Source organism: Triticum aestivum, chromosome 2A (assembly GCF_018294505.1).
Source record: "Triticum aestivum cultivar Chinese Spring chromosome 2A, IWGSC CS RefSeq v2.1, whole genome shotgun sequence".
In the NCBI taxonomy this organism is placed as follows: Eukaryota; Viridiplantae; Streptophyta; class Magnoliopsida; order Poales; family Poaceae; genus Triticum; species Triticum aestivum.
This window is the reverse complement of record NC_057797.1, coordinates 32450943-32469910: the sequence shown is the minus strand read 5'-3', so window position 1 is coordinate 32469910 and position 18968 is coordinate 32450943. Positions and strand designations below refer to the sequence as shown.

Here is an 18968-nt window from a genome sequence, read left to right as displayed (position 1 = left end):
CTCCTTCTCCTCCGCGGAGGAGGCCGCGGCGGAGCGGCGCCGCCGCAAGCGCCGCCTCCGCATCGAGCCCCCGCTCCACGCGCTCCGGCGGGACCCCTCGGCCCCGCCCCCGCCGCGGGACCCCAACGCGCCCCGCCTCCCGGACACCACCTCCTCCCTCGTCGGCCCGCGCCTCAGCCTCCACAACCGCGTGCAGTCCCTGATCCGCTCGGGCGACCTCGACGGGGCCTCGGCGGCCGCCCGCGCCGCCGTCAGCTCCCGCGTGCGCCCCACCGTCTTCACCTGCAACGCCGTCGCCGCCTCCATGGGCCGCGCGGGCCGCCACGACGACGCCGTGGCGCTCTTCGACTTCTTCTTCCGCTGCTCCGGCATCGTCCCCAACGTCGTCTCCTACAACACCCTCATCCTCGCCCACTGCGAGGCCGGCCGCGTCGACGAGGCGCTCCGGGCCTACCAGGAGATGCTGGACGGGGCCACCTCCTTCTCCCCCTCCGCCGTCAGCTACCGCCACCTCACCAAGGGGCTCGTCGCCGCGGAACGCATCCAGGAGGCCCTCGAGCTCCTCCACAGCATGTACCACCGCGGCCAGGGCGCCGACTCCATTGTCTACAAGAACCTCATCGACGGCTACATCGCCCTCGACGACTGGGACAAGGCCTTCGAGCTCTTTGCCGAGCTCACCGAGAAGGCCACCGTGTACGACGGCGTCGTGCACACCAGCTTCATGGAGGGCTACTGGAAGAAAGGCATGGACAAGGAGGCCATGGAGAATTACAAGTCTCTGCTGGACAGGAACTTCAAGATGACGCCCGCCACCTGCAACGTTCTGCTCGAGACACTCTTCAAGCATGACAAGCACAAGGAGGCCAATGACCTGTGGGAGACCATGATTGACAACCACAGCCCGCCAAGCTTCATCGGCATGAACAGCGAGTCCTACAATGTCATGGTCAACCAGTGCTTCAAGGAGGGCAGGTTCCAGGATGCCATTGAGGTGTTCCACCGCCAGCCGAGGAGGAACGTCCAGATGGACGTCGGCTGCTTCAACAACATCATCGGGAAGCTCTGTGAGAAGGGGATGCTTGCAGAGGCAGAGAAGCTCTTTGAGGAGATGGAGAGCAAGTCGGTGCTTCCAGATGTGTACACCTACACTTTCCTGGTCGACTTGTGCTTCAAGGAAGGTCGTGTGGATGACACGATTCAGTACTTTTACAAAATGGCAGACGGGAGGGAGCACGGCCCAAAGTTCAACATCGGCTTTTTCAATAGAATGTTTGAAGGACTTTCACAAGCTGGCCGGATTGATGATGCCTTGAAGGTGTACGGAAGGATGTCTGACAAGGAGATCAAGCCGAACACAACAACATTTGAAATCCTGGTTAATGCACTGTGCAAGGAAGGGGAATTGGATAGAGCACTGGACCTGGTGAGGGACATGGCAAGGAGTGGTGTTGTCGCAACTCCTGAGTTCCGGGAGTCTGTCGGTGAGATTTTCAAGAATGCCGATCGGCACGAAGAGATCGAGAAAGCTTTTGAAGAAAAACCAGTGCCACTGCCTCCTCAGCCAAGACCAGAGGTTCGCCCTCGCAGTTCACCTCAGGGGTTGCCAGGATTTGCATCTAATCAGACACGGGGCAGCTACACACCTAACCAAGGCCAACCAGGTTATGGTTCTCCACAACCATTTCATCCTGCCAATGCTGCATCTCAAGTGCGGCAACCCGAGTGGATGTCTCCTAAACTTCAGCAGCCCGTGTCTGGAAACCAACAAGTTGAAAAAACAGATGTTGGTGCTTCTAATAAATGGCTGCATGGTATTTCTTCTCCTCAAGAAAAACAACATGGGATTGCCCTGCCTCAAGATGGAAAACAGCCAGAGTTTGGTACCTCTCGCCCTTGGCAGCAAACAGTTGGTGCTCCTCAAGTTCAGCAACCTAATTTTGGCTCAGCTACACCACTGCAGCCTGGGTTTGGTAGTCGACCGCAGCAACCACCACATGTTGCTCATGAGACTCAACATCCTGGGTTTGGCACATCTCGTCCATGGCAGACAGGGTATGGTGCTCACCAAGCACAACAGCCAGGCCATGGCGCTCATCAAGCGCAACAGCCTGGGTATGGTGCTCATCAAGCGCAACAGCCTGGATATGGTGCTCATCAAGCGCAGCAGCCTGGATATGGTGCGCATCAAGCGCAGCAGCCTGGATATGGCGCCCATCAAGCGCAACAGGCCGGATATGGCGCCCATCAGGCGCAACAGCCCGGATATGGCACCCATCGGGCGCAACAGCCCGGATATGGCGCCCAACAGGCGCAACAGCCCAGATATGGCGCCAATCAAGCGCAACAGCCTGGGTATGGGGCTCATCAAGCACAACAGCCTGGGTATGGGGCTCATCAAGGGCAACAGCCCAGGTATGGGGCTCATCAAGGTCATCAGCCTGGGTATGGTACTCATCAAGCGCAACAGCCTGGGTATGGTGCTTCTCAGCCATCACAGCCATCATTTGGTGCCCCTGAAGCACCACGGTCTAGTTTGGGCTCTGCTCAGAGTCTCCCACACTATGGCCACATAGGAAATGAGCATGATCAGCTTGGATCTTCTCGTCAAGGTGGACCAGCATTTAGCACTCAGCCACCGCAGACTGCTGAGGCCCCAGACAACATGGCTATCAAATACAGTCAGCGTTACTAGTTTTTTTGCAACCCTGGGCTCCAAACCAAATATACCCTAAGTTAATGAGTAGGTACTGCATGTGTCCCTAATTAAACAGTGTTCATGCCATTTGATTTCACATTTTATTCCATGTGTGCAAGTGTTTGATCTTATTTCTAGACCCAACTGATGTTTATGTTCTGCTACTTGCAGGAAAGTGCCAAAAACAATTCTTATCTTTGTTAACAAGCTGCTGCACGGATGGAATGGTCTGTTAGTGGATTGAAAACTGCTGGAAGCGGGTGATTAAAATGGGTCGGGTTCTAGTAACTTTCAGATTTGTTGGCTGTCATCATTTGCACATTTGACCATCATTGGTCAATAATAGGATTGTAATAATTGGGCTTGAGAATTCACATTCACAATGAGTTGGATCATCGGATCCACCTGAACAGTTAGTGAGGGTTTTAGCAGTATGAGCAATTTTATTTGGAGTACCTTGTACGTAGTATGAATTTGATATGATATTGTTTTATCACAGAGATGTCCATTGCATAGACTGGTGTTTCTTTCAGTTTTGGTTCCATAACATGTTTTTGGTTTTATGTTTAAAATGACGCCAGAACTAGAAATTAAGCCCATATATCTGTTATTGGCACTGCATGTTCACCATTGACAATGGTATGCCGTTGCCAAATCTTCTGTTTGAAACAGATGATGGTCGACGCCACTACAATCTTACTTTTGGATGCTGTCTATTGGATACATGGCTGATGATCTTACTAGAAGAGTAAGTCTGCACTCTGCACAAGGTTCAATTTTTGGAAATAGCCTTTTATTTAATGGCTAATGTAGCTTAATTAAGAAATGATCTATATGATGTAGTAGTGGCTCATGTCCAGCTCTGCCATTCAAATGTACAAAGTATGCACACATTTTGCCTGTACAGTCAATAATATTTGTTCATGAGTTGACTAGTCAAGTTCCTTGCATATTTCAGCACTTCTACAACTACTCATTACCCACCGTTAGTTATATCCAGTGTTTGATGTTTGCTTTATAAGACAGCTTGTTGATTCTGGTGGTGCTGCTCCTGCTACTTATCTTGGAAGCCCGATGCCAGGATGAGTGTGGTGTGCTGTGTTCTGCAAGTGTTTTTGGGTCAAGAATAGCTCATGGAATCTGGTAATTGACAGGTCCACTTGGTGATACACTAGTTTTTTATTGGCTATGGTTGTAATAAACAAGTGCAAGTGCAGATGTACAACCAACGTTCACCAAGTGCATGTTTAGAGTCTTGACTAGAATTAATTTTCTTACCACCATCCGCAAATATCTTCTCAATTTAATGTGCAGCATTACTTTAAATGCTTGTTCCAGGCATGTACAGTATATTTGAAATTTTTGTGTGATTTCACTCTTCATTTGTGCGTCCTGTAACTTCCTCAGTGAAATTGTTAAGCAAGTACAGCCCTTATTATTGCCAAAGATTATTTGCTGCTTGAGATATAATTTCTTGCTAATTGACTGTCATGACAAGAAGGTTCACATGCTGTATGGTCCTCCTTTGTAGATGAATGCTTGAAATTTAAGAGGTCAGCTTACGATGAGTGCAGATCATTACTTCAATTGTTGCCCAGTATCATCTCTGCTTTTAGATATCCAAGAAGTTACGTTCTGGTGTCTCACAAGCTTAGCGCACAGTTTCACGTTATGACTGCATCATGTTGTTTTTCCTAGCCATTTGTCACCAATTTTATCTTCTTTTGTTTCTTTGTAGTGTGCATGCATCTTAGCTTCCACAAGCTTGAAATTCCTTGTTGTCTGTTTGAACTAGGCACACAGTCGTTGGTAGCCCCATACTGCCATTGCTTCACTCCAAATCATGAACTCTGAAGTTTCCTGAATCCTAAAAAGAAGCTTGATACATGTAGTAAAATATGCTTTCATCTATCACCTGTGTGCACATACACTTCATTTGGTTGCATTAGGAGGAAATTGTACTGCAAGATGAATGAGATAATTTGGTCGTTGAAAGCAATTATGTGGCATTGTACTGCAAGTTCTCATTTTCAGATTCCTCACCTCAGGTGTACTGAGTACAAGAGGTCCAGGTTTTTAGGAACCGCAGGAGTGCTTATGGTGGAGGGCTTTCTGGAACTGCTTTTAGAGAGAGGTGAGCAAATAAAAGCTAGATATATGCATATGTTTTAAGTTCAATAATCTGTCATCTTGTACTCATAAGTTGCAACTATGTCTGTGCAGGATTATTCGTGCTTTCTTGGTCAAAGAGCAGAAGATTGCCAAGAAGGTCCTGAAAATTCAGAAAACCAAAGACAAGATAGCCACAAAGTAGAGCTCCTTTAAATTGACGTTGCGCTGCTGTTTTGTACACAATGAAAAATACTCCTGATGGTGGTGATGAAAGGTTTAATTGCCTCGAGTTAAATGTTTAGCAGGTGAGAGACAGACCTCTTGAGTTTAGAGCGTTCCAAATCGTTGTACCTTTCTATTATCAGGGTATTTAATCCATTGATTTATCATATGTTCAGTACTCTCCACTCAATGTACACCATTACCCACCTTAAAATAAAATGTATACACGATACGCCCAATGTATGTATGTATATATCCTTCTCTCTGTTAGCACTGCTGTTAACAAGGGTATAGCTTACTAGTATATACAGTACATCTGATCCAAAACTAAACAAACAATAGCTGGTGCCTTTGCTAACAGAAATGCTGACAGATGAAGGTGGCGCACACCTTCCACTCCTTGTAGGGCAGGCTAGGCATCTAGTGCTGTGGGATCTCAGCAGGGACTGTTGGGCTAAGAAAGGATTCCCAAGGTATGTTGCACTCCCAGTCATCTGAAGAATCTTCTACTAAACCGAATGGGAAGTCGAGTCTCTCTGGAGCTTCCCACTCATTGTTCCTGAAATTACCGCCACGCTTCGTTGTGGATGACTCTTGGTCCCTGCAGCTCATGCTGGAATTTACATCCACAGAAGAACCAGTCACAAATCCAGCGATCTGCTCAGGCTGCCCAAAGTGCGCATCGAAGAAGAGCGGTGGTGGCACAGTGCGCATGGTCTTGCCTGATGGCGCCTGTGTTTGGAATGGCAAGATGATGGGACCTTTGAGGACTTGCTGAGATGGACCACAGTTGAAACTGATGAAATGATTTGATGGTGCCACTGCTGCAACTTGCAATGAGGATGTGGAGCTCTCTGAAGCAAAATGTGAAGCTTGCACCGGTTGCATGGCGGAGAGGAGATGTTGTTCTTCAGGTGCCCCAGGCAATGTAGCCCCCCAAGCATGAGACAGCGCCCGTTGCGCCGCCATCGAACTGGTCTTCTTGAAAATTCTGCATATGGTCCAAGAGTCCTGTTTTCGGCAACAAAAAAAGTGCCTTCAGAATTCCACATAACATTGGAATTTAGCTCTGCAACTACATAATAAGAATTGAAATGTGTACATTAAGCGGGATGTTCTTGTCGATCGGTCTCTTGGGAAGTGATGGATCGGTGAGCGAAGGAAGCCTGAACTCATGCATCATCCAGTCGGTTTTGATCCCTCTTGCCGCTCTGCCTTTGTAGAAGACAAGGGACTTCTTCAGGCCTACACACCTGGTGCCCTCAGAGGAGTAAATCGGCCTATCTGTTCCTGTGGCTTTCCAGAACCCAGTTGCTGTGACCCGGTTTGGCCTCGTGCTTTTGCGATATTTCCGGTCCCTTGGGCAGTAGAAGTACCACTCTGTCTCACTGCTGGTGCTAGCAAGCTCTGTCGTTGACAAGGAACACAGTCAAGTTAGACTTTGCAGTAAGGTGAGTAACCCATCTATTCTAGGTTAGCTTGCCATGCGAAGATGATCAATACTACTGCTGATTTCTTTCAACTGAATCTCTACTAGCTAGATGGATGAGCACAAGATTGTCCTTGTTCCTACTTAACTAAAGATCAATGAAACAACTTATGTCAAATCAGCATCCTAATTCCTAACCTCTCCTTGGAAGATACAAGTTTTGAAAACTGAAAAGCCAATTAATTCCATCCCAGTCTATTCATGAGGAAAATAAGATGTGTAGTATAAACAAGGAGATGTAGATGCAAGCTTGCTTACTTGGGAGGTCCCATGGATCAAACTTGTAGATGTCCTGCTGCCTGATGAGCTCAATGGAGATGGGCTTCTGCTGGATCTTCTTCTTGAGGTAGAAACTAACCAGCTCTTCGTCGGTAGGATGGAACCGGAACCCAGGCAGGAGGATCTCATCTGATTTGACATCATCTCTGCCCTCCATATCTCTCACAAAGGTCTGAGTACTAATGCAACTGGCGACAAACTTGCAAAGGCTACTTGTCCTTGTTGTACTGCTTGTGCAGTGAGCTAGTAAATGGCTTCTTGGGATGAATCTGCTAAGGTGAAGACAATCACTGAGAGATGTGCACTACAGATGTTGCGATGCAGTGTACTACGGCACACACCATGTGTATTTATTTATATACGAGGCTTGAGCTACCTGGAGCGGCTGTATGAGGTTCACAGGCCACCCTTTAATAATTCGTTTTAGTTCCTTCTCTGTTTGAAAGCTGTCGCGATTAATTTAATCCTGGATTAGTATCTCAATGAAGACAAGCTGAGTAGCATGAAGGGGTGCCAGTCCTTTTCAGGCAGCTGTCACGATTAGTTTAATGCTGGATTAGTATCTCAACAAAGATAAGCTGATAGCATGAAGGGATGCCAATCATTTTCAGTTCACACTTCATGCTTAGAATATTCACGTGCGGCAGTCAAAACATTCTTAAAATGTACAACACTTGCCTTCTAGATTTAGCTTTGAGTTTTAGTGTTTCATCTTTGGCCTCCCCAGATAAAAAAAATCATAATAATACATAGTAGGAGTACCCCAATTACGGCAGTAACCGGAACTCTGCAACTCTTCTTGAGGCTTCATGAAACGTCAATGAATATTTATACTCTTTTGATTTTGATGTCTGAAACCAAAATTCTCCGTTTCATGTGTTTTTTATGCAGTTTTCCTGACTAGTCTAGGCTTTGGGGGCATTTGTATGTAATTTGCATTTGATTAGGATAAGCTTCAATATGTGTGCGCGTGCGTGTGTGAGAGAGATGTACAGACTGATTACCCAGGGATAGTGATGGCCTTACCAGTGTACTTTATTTGTTTGCATTTTTTAAATAGTGATGGCCTTACCAGTGTGATCTTTTTGCACTTTTGTATAAACTAGCGTGAATGACTCTGCTAGCAGAGTGTTGGAACAGAAGGTCCTTACTCCAAGCACAGTTTGTAGGCTAAATTTTAATCGCTTGAGTTGCCACGGTGGAAAGACGCGCAGTCCGGCTTTGCTCCAACAGCGAGTACATCAGTTTGGTCAATCGTGCACATGCTGGTCATGATTAATAGTGGCTCATGTCCAGCTCTGCTATTCGAATGTACGAAATATGCACACACACATTCAAGCCCTTGCAGTCATCAACTCATCATACTATTTAATAATATTTGTTCATGAGTTAATTAGTCATACTTGCATATGTCAGCACTTGTACAACTACTCAAGTACTCATTACCTGCTGTTAAATATATCCAGTATTTGATGTTTGCTTTGTAAGACAGCTTGTTTATTTTTTGTTGCCGCAGCTCCTGCTACTGTACTGTAGATGTGCAACCAACATTCACCAAGTGCATGTTTATAGTCTTGATCTCATAATTTTTCTTTTCTTACCATCATCCCCAAATATCTTCTGAATTTAAACTGCAGCCTTACTCTAAATGCTTGTTCAGGTCATGTACAATATCTTTCTGAATTTTCTCACCCTTCATTTGTATTTTGTAACTTTCTCAGTGAAATTGTTAAGCAAGTGCAGCCCTTGAAGTACTATTACCTAAGCATTGTTTGCTGCTGCAGATATAAGTTCTCTGCGAATTGACTGTAATGACAGGAAGATTCACAGCTGTATGGTCCTACTTTGTTGATGAATGCTTGGGATTTGAGAGGTCAGTTTACGATGAGTGCATATCACTACTTCAACGTTGCTCAGTGTCATCTCCGCTTTTAGATATCCAAGAAGTTATGTTCCAGTGGCTCACAGGCTTAGTCCATGGTTTCACGTTATGACTGCATCACAAGCTTGAAATTCTTTATTGTCTTTAAACTAGGTGCACAGTCATTGGTAGCCTCATAGTGCCAAACTGAATCCTAAAAAGAATATTGACGCAGGTGATAAAATATGCTTTTTATAGTAGTCAAGGCAAAGCAAAGCCATGAGGATTCATTTTCAAAGGCTTCTTTTGTTGAACTAACCTTCCTTTTTATTCCTGTCTATGATGTCTATTCTTTCCTAGAGCCTTGGAAGACCTCGATGAGTGATTCATCGTCATCTACCCAAGCCATGGGAAGCAAAATCAGTATTTCCTCCAAACTTTAGACATGTTAGAAAATGAAACACCATTTCCTACTTTATTATCAGAAAGAGCCATTTGGTGATACATTTCCCATCTTTTCAGCATCTTGCAAGTTTTAGGGTTTGGCAATCCATTGCAAACTTGTGACTTGTACATATGTTCACTACTCTCCACTCAAAGTAGAGCATGCTAACAGCACTCAGCTTAAAATGTACACACAATACGCCGAATGCATGTATATATATCCATATCCTTCTCTCTATTAGTTCTGCTGTTAACAATGGTATAGCTTACTACTCCCTCCGTCCGGGAAAAGTTGTCCAGCGCTTAGTTCATTTTCAAATTTGCAAAAAAAACCTTTCATCTTCAAATCTCTTGCTAATCAGCCCCCGGTTGCTTCTTCCTCCTTTCTCCGTCCGCCGCCCAAGCCACCGTCGGCACCCGTCGTAGGGCCGAGCGCGTGACGACGGCCACGACCTGCGCCGCCGCTGTGAACCACCGCCGCCCGTGCCCACCTACGCCACCCGAGGTGAGCCGCACCACCGCTGTGAACCAACGCCGCCCGCGCCCACCTGCGCTGCCCGAGGCGAGCTGCGCCGTCCACCTGCTCCTCCGCGGCGACCACCTCGACGGGCGGCGGCTCCACGGCTGAATGGTGCTGCACCGCCGCCATCCTCTCCCGCCGTCACCCCTTCCGCCGCCCAAGGCTGCGCCACTATCCCCTCCCGCCAGCCAGGGCCTGCGCCGCCGCCAGGACCTGCACGCGCCTGGGTCTCGAGCGCCTGGACCTAGAGCTCCCGGCGGGCCTGGAATGGAAGCTCATCCTCAACCTCGAGGCCCCTGTCGTCTCCCCCACTCCTCTCCTCGACCTGCTGCTCGTCTGCAAGTTGCTGCTCCTCCCAGGCGGGCCTGCTCGTGCTGCTGCCCGGAGCTACCCTACTTGTGCTGCTGCCGCTGAGAAGAAGCTCCAATTTCTGATCCTTGCATTTGTTCATTAATTTCAAACACAATTGATCATGCTGCCGGTGAGAAGAAGCTAACTTGGAATGTTCTGGGGATGCTAATGTTGACTAAAGCAAACTTGTGACTAAATTTTTGTATAGTCACTTTTGACTAACTTTATTTGAGTTTATTTGGAATTCTTCTTCTTCTACTCTTACTACTACTGTCAACATTCAATTTTGACCTGGAAACAGGGGGACTAGGTGGAAAAAAATTCTACTGAATTAAATTGATTAAGTTGGAATCTCTCTTTTCTATAGGAGTTAACTGAATTTTGTACTGAACCCAATCTACAGGAGTTGATTGAAATAGTGAATGCATCCATGGAAGATGCTACCTAAAACATGTAAGCAGAGATCTACTCCAATTCATGAACAGTAAACTGTCCCAGCGATGCACACAATTGAGCACACAGTAAACTGAATTCATAGACTGAATTTTACTGAACTTGGTAATTTTACTAAGCACACAATTGAAGTGCTTGTGCATTTAATCTCCACTTCTTTTCTTTTGATAGTGAAATTCAATCTGAATTTTGTAAGCAGAGAAGCAATGTAGTGACTGTACTCCAAGTTAAATTCAGGCAATGTGTACACAAAGTAGTGACTTTGTCACCAACTGAACTCAATTATCACCAATACTGTTTATACTGAATTTATACTGTATGTTTATCTACTGTATGTTCACCAATACTGGAAGCATGCAAAGTGCAAGGCTAACTGAATCTATACTGTATGTTCATCTACTGTACTCCATCTCCATGGCTAACTGAAATTTGTCAGTACTGTACTCGTACTCCCAATACATGGCTCACCTGCACCAAAAGAAGCAGCATCCATTCCTCCGCAATACTCCATTCCTCCTCCAATCTCTGCACAAACCAATCGCTGCAAAAAATCAGCTCACCTGCTTGCTTCAACAGACAGACATCACCTGTAAATTCAGAAGACAGACCTGCGCTGTGGGCGAGCGGGGAGCAGAAGCAGAAGCGGCAGCGGCGGCGCTGGTGGAGCCAAGAGTGCAGGTCCTCCATCATCAGCCCACCAGCTCGAGGAGCAAGATGAGCTGCTGGAGCAAGTCTTCGTCTTCCCCATGCCCTGGTCGTCTTTCCCATGCCACCGCCGCCGGAGCTCGAGGTCTGGAGGAGGTGCTCGAGGACGCGGAGCGGGCCATCGAGCGCCGCCGCCGGAGCTCGAGGTCTGGAGGGGGTGCTCGAGAACGAGGAGCGGGTCATCGAGCGCCGCCGACGCAGCCGGCAAGGCACGAGCTTTACAGAAAAGGAGATCCCTTCCCTCTTGATCTCCTAGTGCGGACGCAGAGAAGCGGCGAGACGAGGGGGAAAAGGCGGCCGACATGCGGCGAGGCGACGGAGCAGGCGGCCGGCGCGTGGCGAGGCGACGGAGCAGAGAAGCAGACGGAGGGAGGGCTGCGTAGTTTGTCGGGAGAAAGGGGAGGTGATTTTCGCAAAATGTCGTCAGGGACAACTTTTCCCGGACAGAGGGAGTAGTATATATATGATACATCTAACCCAAAACTGTACAAACAGTAGCTGGTGCCTTCGTTAACAGAAATGCTAACATATCAAGGTGAATCTGTGTAGGGCAAGCTAAGTATCTAATACTGTGTGATCTCAGCAGGGACTGTTGGGCTAAGAAAGGATTCCCAAGGTATGTTGCACTCCCAGTCATCTGAAGAGTCTGCTCCTAAATCGAATGGGAAGTTGAGTCTCCCCGGAGCCTCCCACTCATTCTTCATGCGGGAAGTATCACCATGCTTCATTGTGGATGACTCTTGGTCCCTGCAGCTCATTTCGGCATTTACATCTTCAGAAGAACCAGTCACAAAACCAGTGATCTGCTCAGGCTGCCCAAACTGCGTCCCGATGAAGAATGGTGGTGCAGTGTGTGGCACGGGCTTCTGTGATGGCGGCTGTGTTTGGAATGGCAAGATGATGGGGCCTTTCAGAATTTGTGGAGATGGACTGCAGTTGAAGCTTATGACCTTGCATGAAGAGCCACCCTCCTGTGTGTTGTTGGGTTTCTGAAACTGCTGCTGTCCTTGGAAGCCATATTTCCTGTCGAACTGACTTGATGGTGCCGTGGCTGCAACTTGCAATGAGCTGGAGGAGCTCTCTGAAGCAAAATGAGAAGCTTGCATGGCGGAGAAGAGATCTTGCTTAGTTGCCCCAGGCAATGGAGGCTCCCAAGTGTGAGTCAGCGTCCGTTGCGCCGCCATCGAGCTGGTCTTCTTGAAGATCCTACATATGGTCCAAGAGTCCTGTTTTTGGCAACAGAAAAAGTGCCCTTCAGAAATCCACATAACATTGGAATTTAGCTATGTAACTACAGGATATGAATTGAAATGCGTACGTTGAGTGGGATGGTCTTGTCGATTGGTCTCTTGGGAAGTGATGGATCGGCAAGCGAAGGAAGCCTGAACTCATGCATCATCCAGTCGGTTTTGATTCCTCTTGCTGCTCTGCCTTTGTAGAATACCAGTGACTTCTTCAGGCCTACACACCTGGTGCCCTTGGAGGAGTAAATCGGCCTATCTGTTCCAGTGGCCTTCCAGAACCCAGCTGCTGTAACTCGGTTTGGCCTCGCGCTGTTTCGATATTTCCGGTCCCTTGGGCAGTAGAAGTACCACTCCGTCTCACCGCCAGTGTTCGCAAGCTCTGTCGTTGAGAAGGAACAGTCAAGTTGTTAGACTTTGCAGTAAGGTGAGTAACCCATATATAGATTAGCTTGCCGTGCCAGATGATTAATACTACTGCTGATTTCTTTCAACTGAAACTCCACTAGACGGATGAGCAGAAGAATGTCCTGGTTTTCCTACTTGACCAAAGATGAATGAAACCAACTTGTGTTGAATCGGCATCCTAATTCCCAACCTCTCCTTGGAAGATACACAACTTTGAAAACACAAAAGTAGTCAATTGCATCCTAATCTAGCTATTCATGAGAAAAAAGATGTAGATGCAAGCTTGCTTACTTGGGAGGTCCCATGGATCAAACTTGTAGATGTCCAGCTGCCTGATGAGTTCAATGGAGATGGGCTTCTGCTGGATCTTCTTCTTGAGGTAGAAACTAACCAGCTCTTCATCGGTAGGATGGAACCGGAACCCAGGCATGAGGATCTCTTCTGATTTGACATCATCTCTGCCCTCCATATCTCTCACAAAAGTATGAGTACTTCTGCAACTGGCCACAAACTTGCAAAGGCTAGCTGTCCTTGTTGTACTGTTTGTGCACTGAGCTAGTGGACGGTTTCTTGGGATGAAGCTGCTAAGGTGAAGACAATCACCAAGAGATGTGCACTACAGATGTTGCGATGCAGTCTACTACGTACAGACCACGTGTACTTATATACGAGGCTTGAGCTACCTGGAGTGGCTGGATGAGGTCCACAGGCCACAGGTCCGAAGAATTTTGGTCTTCCTTTAATAATTCGTTTTAGTTCCTTCTCTCTTTGAAAGCTGCCATGATTAGTGTAGGATCGGTTACACGTTCAATTAGTTTAATAAGCTGAGTAGCATCAAGGGATGCCAGTCACATCCAGGCAGCCGTCACGATTAATTTAATGCTGGATTAGTATCTCAACAAAGACAAGCTGAGTAGCATGAAGGGATGCAAGTCACTTTCAGTTCACACTTAGGATATTCATGTATGGTAGTCAAAACGTTCTTAAACTGTACAACACTTGCCTTCTAGATTTGATTTTGATTTTTTTTTTGGTTTCATCTTTAGCCTTCCCAGATAAACGATTATTTTAATACATAGTACCCCAGTATATGCAGTAACCAGAATTATGGAACTCTTCTGGAGCACCTTTGGCTTAAAAGAACGTCAATGAATATTTATATTCATGTAATATCTGAAACCAAATTTCTCCGTTTCACGTGACTTTATGTGATTTTACTTAACTGATCTAGGCTTTGGGGGCATTCATATGTAATTTGTACTATTTGATTAGGATAAGCTTCAATGTGTGTGCGCCGTGTGTGTTAGAGAGTAAAGCGTACGGGTTGATTACCCAGAGATAGTGATGGCCTTGCCAGTGTAATTTCCTTTTTTACATTTTTTTAGTGATGCCGTTACCAGTGTGATCTTTTGCACTTTTGTATAAACTAACGTGTGTGACTCTGCTAGTGAGTGTTGGAGCAGAAGGTCCTTATTCTAAGCACAGTTTTGTAGGCTAAATTTTAATCGCTTGAGTTGCCATGGCGGAAAGGCGCACGGTCTAGCTTTGCTCCAACAGTGAGTACATCAGCTTGGTTAACTGCGCACATGCTGGCCACGATTGATGTAGCAGTGGCTCATGTCCAGCTCTGCTGCTCGAATGTACTAGTACAAAATATGCACACATTCAAGCCCGTACAGTCATCATACTATTTAATAATATTTGTTCATGAGTTGACTAGTCATACATATCTCAGCACTTGTACAACTACTGAAGTACTCACTACCCGCTGTTAACTCTATCCAGTATTTGATGTTTGCTTTGTAACTTGTAAGACAGCTTATCTTTGCTGCTCCTGCTACTTCTGTCAGATGCCTGTTGCCAGGATGATTGTGGATTTGCGGTGCACTGTGTTCTGCAAATCCACTTCAGCTTTTTATTTGCTATGGTTGTAATAAACATGTGCAAGTGCAGATTTGCAACCAACATTCACTAAGTGCATGTTTAGGGTTTTGATCTAGAATTACTTTCTTACCACCAACCCCAAATTCTTCTCAATTTAAACTGCAGCCTTTGCACTAAATGCCTTTTTAGGTCATGTACAGTATCTTTGAAAATTTTCTCACCCTTCATTTGTGTGTTTTTTAACTTTCTCAGTGAAATTGTTAAGCAAGTACAGCCCTTGAAGCATTATTACCAAAGCATTTTTCGCTGCTGCAGATATAAGTTCTTGCGAATTGACTGTAATGACAAGAAGATTCACAGCTGTAAGGTCCTACTCTGTTGATGAATGCTTGGAATTTAGGAGTGCAATTTACGATTAGTGCATATCATGACTTCACTGTTGCCCAGTATCATCTCTGCTTTTAGATATCCAAGAAGTTAAGTTCCAGTGGCTCGCAGGCTTAGTCCATGGTTTCACGTTATGACTGCATCATGTTCTTTTTGCTAACCATTTGTCGCCAATTTTGTCTTCTTTTGTTTCTTCAAAGTATGTACGCGTCTTTGCTTCCACAAGCTTGAAATTCTTTGTTGTCTTTAAACTAGATGCATGGTTGTTGGTAGGGTAGCCCCATAGTGCCAACCTGAATCCTAAAAGGAATCTTGATGCAGGTGGTAAAATATGCTTTCTATAATTGTCAAGGCAAAGCAAAGCCATGAGGATTCATTTTCAAAAGCACTTCTTTTGTTGAACTAACTTAGCCTTTTATTCCTGTCTATGATGTCTATTGTTTCCTAGAGCCCTGGAAGATCTTAGTGAGTGATTCATCGTCACCTACTGAAGCCAAATCAGTATCTTTTATGAACTTTAGACATGTTAGATAGAAAACGGTAGTCCTTTTCCTACTCTATTATCATAAGGAACCATTTGGTGATACATTTTCCATCTTTTCAGTATGTTACAAGTTTCAGGGTTCTGTCAATCCATTGCAAGTTTGTGACTCGTACATATGTTCATTACTCTCCACTAAAAGTGCAGCATCACAACAGCACTCAGCTTAAAATGTATACACAATACACCCAAATGTATACACAATATATCCTTCTTTTTGTTAGCTCTGCTGTTAACAAGGGTATAGCTTACTAGTATATACAATACATCTAACCCAAAACTGAACAAACAACAGCTGGCGCTTTTGCTATCAGAAATGCTGACTCTGTGCAGGGCAAGCTAGGTATCTAGTACTGTGTGATCTCAGCAGGGACTGTTGGGCTAAGAAAGGATTCCCAAGGTATGTTGCACTCCCAGTCATCTGAAGAGTCTGCTCCTAAATCGAATGGGAAGTTGAGTCTCCCCAGACCTGCATCCTCCCGCTCACTGTTCATGCTGAAAGTATTGCCATGCTTTGTTGTGGCTGACTCTTGGTCCCTGCAGCTCATGTCGGCATTTACATCTGCAGAAGAACCAGTCACAAAGCCAGTAGTCTGCTCAGGCTGCCCAAACTGCATGTCGAAGAAGAGCGGTGGTGCAGCGTGCCCAGGCTTCTGTGATGGCGGCTGTGTCTGGAATGGCAAGATTATGGGGCCTTTCAGGACTTGCAGAGATGGATCACTGTTGAAGCTTATGACTCTGCATGAAGAGCCATCCTCTTGTGTGTTGCTGGGTTTCTGAAACTGCTGGTGCTGCCCTTGAAAGCCGTAATTGCCATTGAACTGATTTGATGGTAGCGTAGCAGCAACTTGCAATGAGCTGGAGGAGCTCTCTGAAGCAAAATGTAAAGCTTGCACCGGTTGCAGGGCGGAGAAGATATCTTGCTCAGTTGCCCCAGGCAATGGAGCCCCCCAAGTGTGAGATAGCGCCCGTTGTGCCGCCATCGAACTGGTCTTCTTGAAGATCCTACATATGGTCCAAGAGTCCTGTTTTCGGCAATAGAAAAGGCGGCTTTCAGAATTTGACATGACGTTGGAATTTAGCTCTGCAACTATATATACTAATATGAATTGAAATGCGTACGTTGAGCGGGATGTTCTTGTCGATCGGCCTACTCTTGGGAAGTGACGTATCGGCCAGCGAAGGGAGCCTGAACTCGTGCATCATCCAGTCGGTTTTGACCCCTCTTGCTGCTCTGCCTTTGTAGAAGACAAGGGACTTCTTCAGGCCTACGCACCTGGTGTCCTCGGAGGAGTAAATTGGCCTATCTGTTCCCGTGGCTTTCCAGAACCCAGCTGCTGTGACCCGGTTTGGCCTCGCACTATTGCGATATTTGCGGTCCCTTGGGCAGTAGAAGTACGATTCCGTCTCACTGCCGGTGCTCGCAAGCTCTGTTGTTGAGAAGGAACAGTCAAGTTGTTAGACTTTGCAGTAAGGTGAGTAACTCATCTATTCTAGATTAGCTTGCCATGCGAAGATGATTAATACTACTGCTGATTTCTTTCAACTGAAACTCCACTAGACGGATGAAACCAACTTAACTAAGGATCAAGGAAACCAACTTGTGTTGAATCAGCCTCCATACAAAGCTTTGAAAACCCAAAAGTAGCCTATTGAATCCTAATCTAGCTATTCATGAGAAATAAAAAAGATGTAGCATAAACAAGGATGCAAGCTTAATTACTTGGGAGGTCCCATGGATCAAACTTGTAGATGTCCAGCTGCCTGATGAGCTCAATAGAGATGGGCTTCTGCTGGATCTTCTTCTTGAGGTAGAAACTAACCAACTCTTCATCGGTAGGATGGAACCGGAACCCAGGCATGAGGATCTCATCTGATTTGACATCACTTCTGCTCTCCATATCTCACGAAGGTACGAGTTCTTCAACTTGCACAAACTTGCAAAGGCTAGCTGTCCTTTATGCAAGAAGCTAGTGAATGGCTTCTTGGGATGAAGCTGCTGAGGTGAAGACAATCGCCGGGAGATGTGCACTACAGATACTGCGATGCAATCTACTACGTACACACCATGTGTATTTATATATGTATGTATGAGGCTTGAGCTACGTGGAGTGACTGGATGAGGCCCACAGGCTACAGGTCTGAACTGAAGGATTTTGTTCTTCCTTTATTTAATAATTCGTTTTAGTTCATTCTCTGCTTGAAAGCTGCCATGATTAGTTTAACGCTGACAAGGGATACCAGTCACTTCTAGGCAGCTGTCACGATTAATTTAATGCTGGATTAGTATCTCAACAAAGACAAGCTGAGTAGCTTGAAGGGATGCCCTCACTTTCAGTTCACACTTAGAATATTCATGTATGGCAGTCAAAACGTTCTTAAACCGTACAACACCTGCCTTCTAGATTTAGTTTTGATTTTTTTCTTTGTTTCATTATTAGTCTCCCCAGATAAACAAAATAAATAAATACATATTACTCCAATGTACGTCAGTAATCGAAACTATGCAACTCTTCTTGAGCACCTTTGGCTTGTCGATGAATATTTATATTCTTTTGATATCTGAAACTAAAATTTTCCGTTTCATGTAAGTTTTTATGAAGTTTTCCTGAGTTTCTATGCAGTTTTCCTGACTAGTGTAGGCTTTGGGCCATTAACATGCAATATGTATTTTATTAGGATAAGCGTCGATGTGTGCGTGCACGCTCGAGACTTCTACGGGCTGATTGATTACCCAGTGATAGTGATGGCCTTACCAGTGTAGTTATTTTGCACTTTTTTATAAACTAGCGTGAGTGACTCTGCTAGTGGGTGTTGGAACAGAAGGGTTTTATTCTGAGCACAGTTTTGTAGGCTAAATTTTAATCGCTTGAGCTGCCGCGGTGGAAAGGTGCGAGGTCCAGTTTGCTCCAACAGCGAGTCAGTTTGGTTAACCGCATGCATGCTTGCTGGTCACAATTGTTTCTCTTGCCCCGTTCCACACTCCATCCATAAGGTTGTGTGTCCTTAAATATTACTACTAGCTGCAAGCGTTTGAACATAGCGGCAGGTTGATATGCTCAAGCTCCTCAGGGCTCTGTTTGATGAGGACGGACATGAGGCAGATCAGAACGTGCACCAACTGGTCCACAGTCTGATGTATCATTTGTAGCCTGCTGGTCTGTTGCTGTTCTTAGCTTGTCGCATTATATTATGTTCTTTGTATTTGTGACCTGGGTTTGTGTGACTTCTGTGTTCGCAGGGCACTGTAAACCTTGTGAACTTTGTTGGTGCAAAGGAATTGGGGGTGTGGCCCATATTCTTCTGAAAAAAAGCCGATGCTCATCTTGTTTTTTTTTTTCAACTGGTGGACATTTTTACTGACGGAGGAAAG

General features: G+C 45.8%; 5 protein-coding genes across 6 annotated transcripts in view; 2 read left to right on the top strand and 3 right to left on the bottom strand.

The window, feature by feature from the left end:
* Positions 1-3211, top strand: part of LOC123187200 (pentatricopeptide repeat-containing protein At1g10270-like) — a 3792-nt gene extending 581 nt beyond the window's left edge. The window contains exons 2-3 of one of the 2 annotated variants that reach the window (XM_044598993.1): positions 1-2747; positions 2870-3211. The exon at positions 1-2747 is cut by the window's left edge and continues 18 nt beyond it. In XM_044598993.1, the coding sequence (XP_044454928.1) occupies positions 1-2695 (2695 nt within the window). In that variant the 3' untranslated portion in view covers positions 2696-2747; positions 2870-3211. The remainder of the gene's footprint in view (positions 2748-2869) is intronic. The other variant, XM_044598992.1, reaches the window with a different exon arrangement.
* Positions 3212-3290: 79 nt separating this feature from the next.
* On the top strand, positions 3291-5116 carry LOC123187204 (uncharacterized). Its single transcript, XM_044598996.1, has 4 exons — positions 3291-3446; positions 3725-3841; positions 4747-4832; positions 4922-5116. The coding sequence occupies exons 1-4, from the start codon at positions 3319-3321 to the stop codon at positions 4972-4974; spliced, it is 384 nt and encodes a 127-aa protein (XP_044454931.1). The 5' UTR covers positions 3291-3318; the 3' UTR covers positions 4975-5116.
* Positions 5117-5224: 108 nt separating this feature from the next.
* Positions 5225-11606, bottom strand: LOC123187201 (uncharacterized). Its single transcript, XM_044598994.1, has 5 exons — positions 11038-11606; positions 10898-10954; positions 6780-7069; positions 6135-6439; positions 5225-6043 (listed from the first exon to the last, which is right to left on the bottom strand). The coding sequence occupies exons 1-5, from the start codon at positions 11604-11606 to the stop codon at positions 5453-5455; spliced, it is 1812 nt and encodes a 603-aa protein (XP_044454929.1). The 3' UTR covers positions 5225-5452.
* Positions 11607-11665: 59 nt separating this feature from the next.
* Positions 11666-13394, bottom strand: LOC123187203 (putative NAC domain-containing protein 94). The gene is made up of 3 exons (XM_044598995.1): positions 13075-13394; positions 12453-12757; positions 11666-12360 (listed from the first exon to the last, which is right to left on the bottom strand). The coding sequence occupies exons 1-3, from the start codon at positions 13250-13252 to the stop codon at positions 11698-11700; spliced, it is 1146 nt and encodes a 381-aa protein (XP_044454930.1). The 5' UTR covers positions 13253-13394; the 3' UTR covers positions 11666-11697.
* A 2105-nt stretch (positions 13395-15499) lies between these two features.
* Positions 15500-17779, bottom strand: LOC123184489 (putative NAC domain-containing protein 94). Its single transcript, XM_044596589.1, has 3 exons — positions 17319-17779; positions 16718-17025; positions 15500-16620 (listed from the first exon to the last, which is right to left on the bottom strand). Exons 1-3 carry the CDS (start codon positions 17494-17496, stop codon positions 15943-15945), a joined length of 1164 nt encoding a protein of 387 aa, XP_044452524.1. The 5' UTR covers positions 17497-17779; the 3' UTR covers positions 15500-15942.
* Between the last annotated feature and the right edge of the window lie 1189 nt (positions 17780-18968).

Coding starts and splice junctions, on each gene's coding strand:
- LOC123187204 (XM_044598996.1), top strand. CDS start 3,319: ATGTTCACCATTGACAATGGTATGCCGTTGCCAAATCTTCTGTTTGAA. Junction 3,842..4,746: donor AGAATAGCTCATGGAATCTG/GTAATTGACAGG, acceptor TCCTCACCTCAG/GTGTACTGAGTACAAGAGGT. Junction 4,833..4,921: donor GGAACTGCTTTTAGAGAGAG/GTGAGCAAATAA, acceptor ATGTCTGTGCAG/GATTATTCGTGCTTTCTTGG.
- LOC123187201 (XM_044598994.1), bottom strand. CDS start 11,606: ATGTATCATATATATACTACTCCCTCTGTCCGGGAAAAGTTGTCCCTG. Junction 10,955..11,037: donor CCCGCTCGCCCACAGCGCAG/GTCTGTCTTCTG, acceptor TGGTTTGTGCAG/AGATTGGAGGAGGAATGGAG. Junction 6,044..6,134: donor ACAAGAACATCCCGCTTAAT/GTACACATTTCA, acceptor TGCCGAAAACAG/GACTCTTGGACCATATGCAG.
- LOC123187203 (XM_044598995.1), bottom strand. CDS start 13,252: ATGGAGGGCAGAGATGATGTCAAATCAGAAGAGATCCTCATGCCTGGG. Junction 12,758..13,074: donor TGATCCATGGGACCTCCCAA/GTAAGCAAGCTT, acceptor TCTCAACGACAG/AGCTTGCGAACACTGGCGGT. Junction 12,361..12,452: donor ACAAGACCATCCCACTCAAC/GTACGCATTTCA, acceptor TGCCAAAAACAG/GACTCTTGGACCATATGTAG.
- LOC123184489 (XM_044596589.1), bottom strand. CDS start 17,496: ATGGAGAGCAGAAGTGATGTCAAATCAGATGAGATCCTCATGCCTGGG. Junction 17,026..17,318: donor TGATCCATGGGACCTCCCAA/GTAATTAAGCTT, acceptor TCTCAACAACAG/AGCTTGCGAGCACCGGCAGT. Junction 16,621..16,717: donor ACAAGAACATCCCGCTCAAC/GTACGCATTTCA, acceptor TGCCGAAAACAG/GACTCTTGGACCATATGTAG.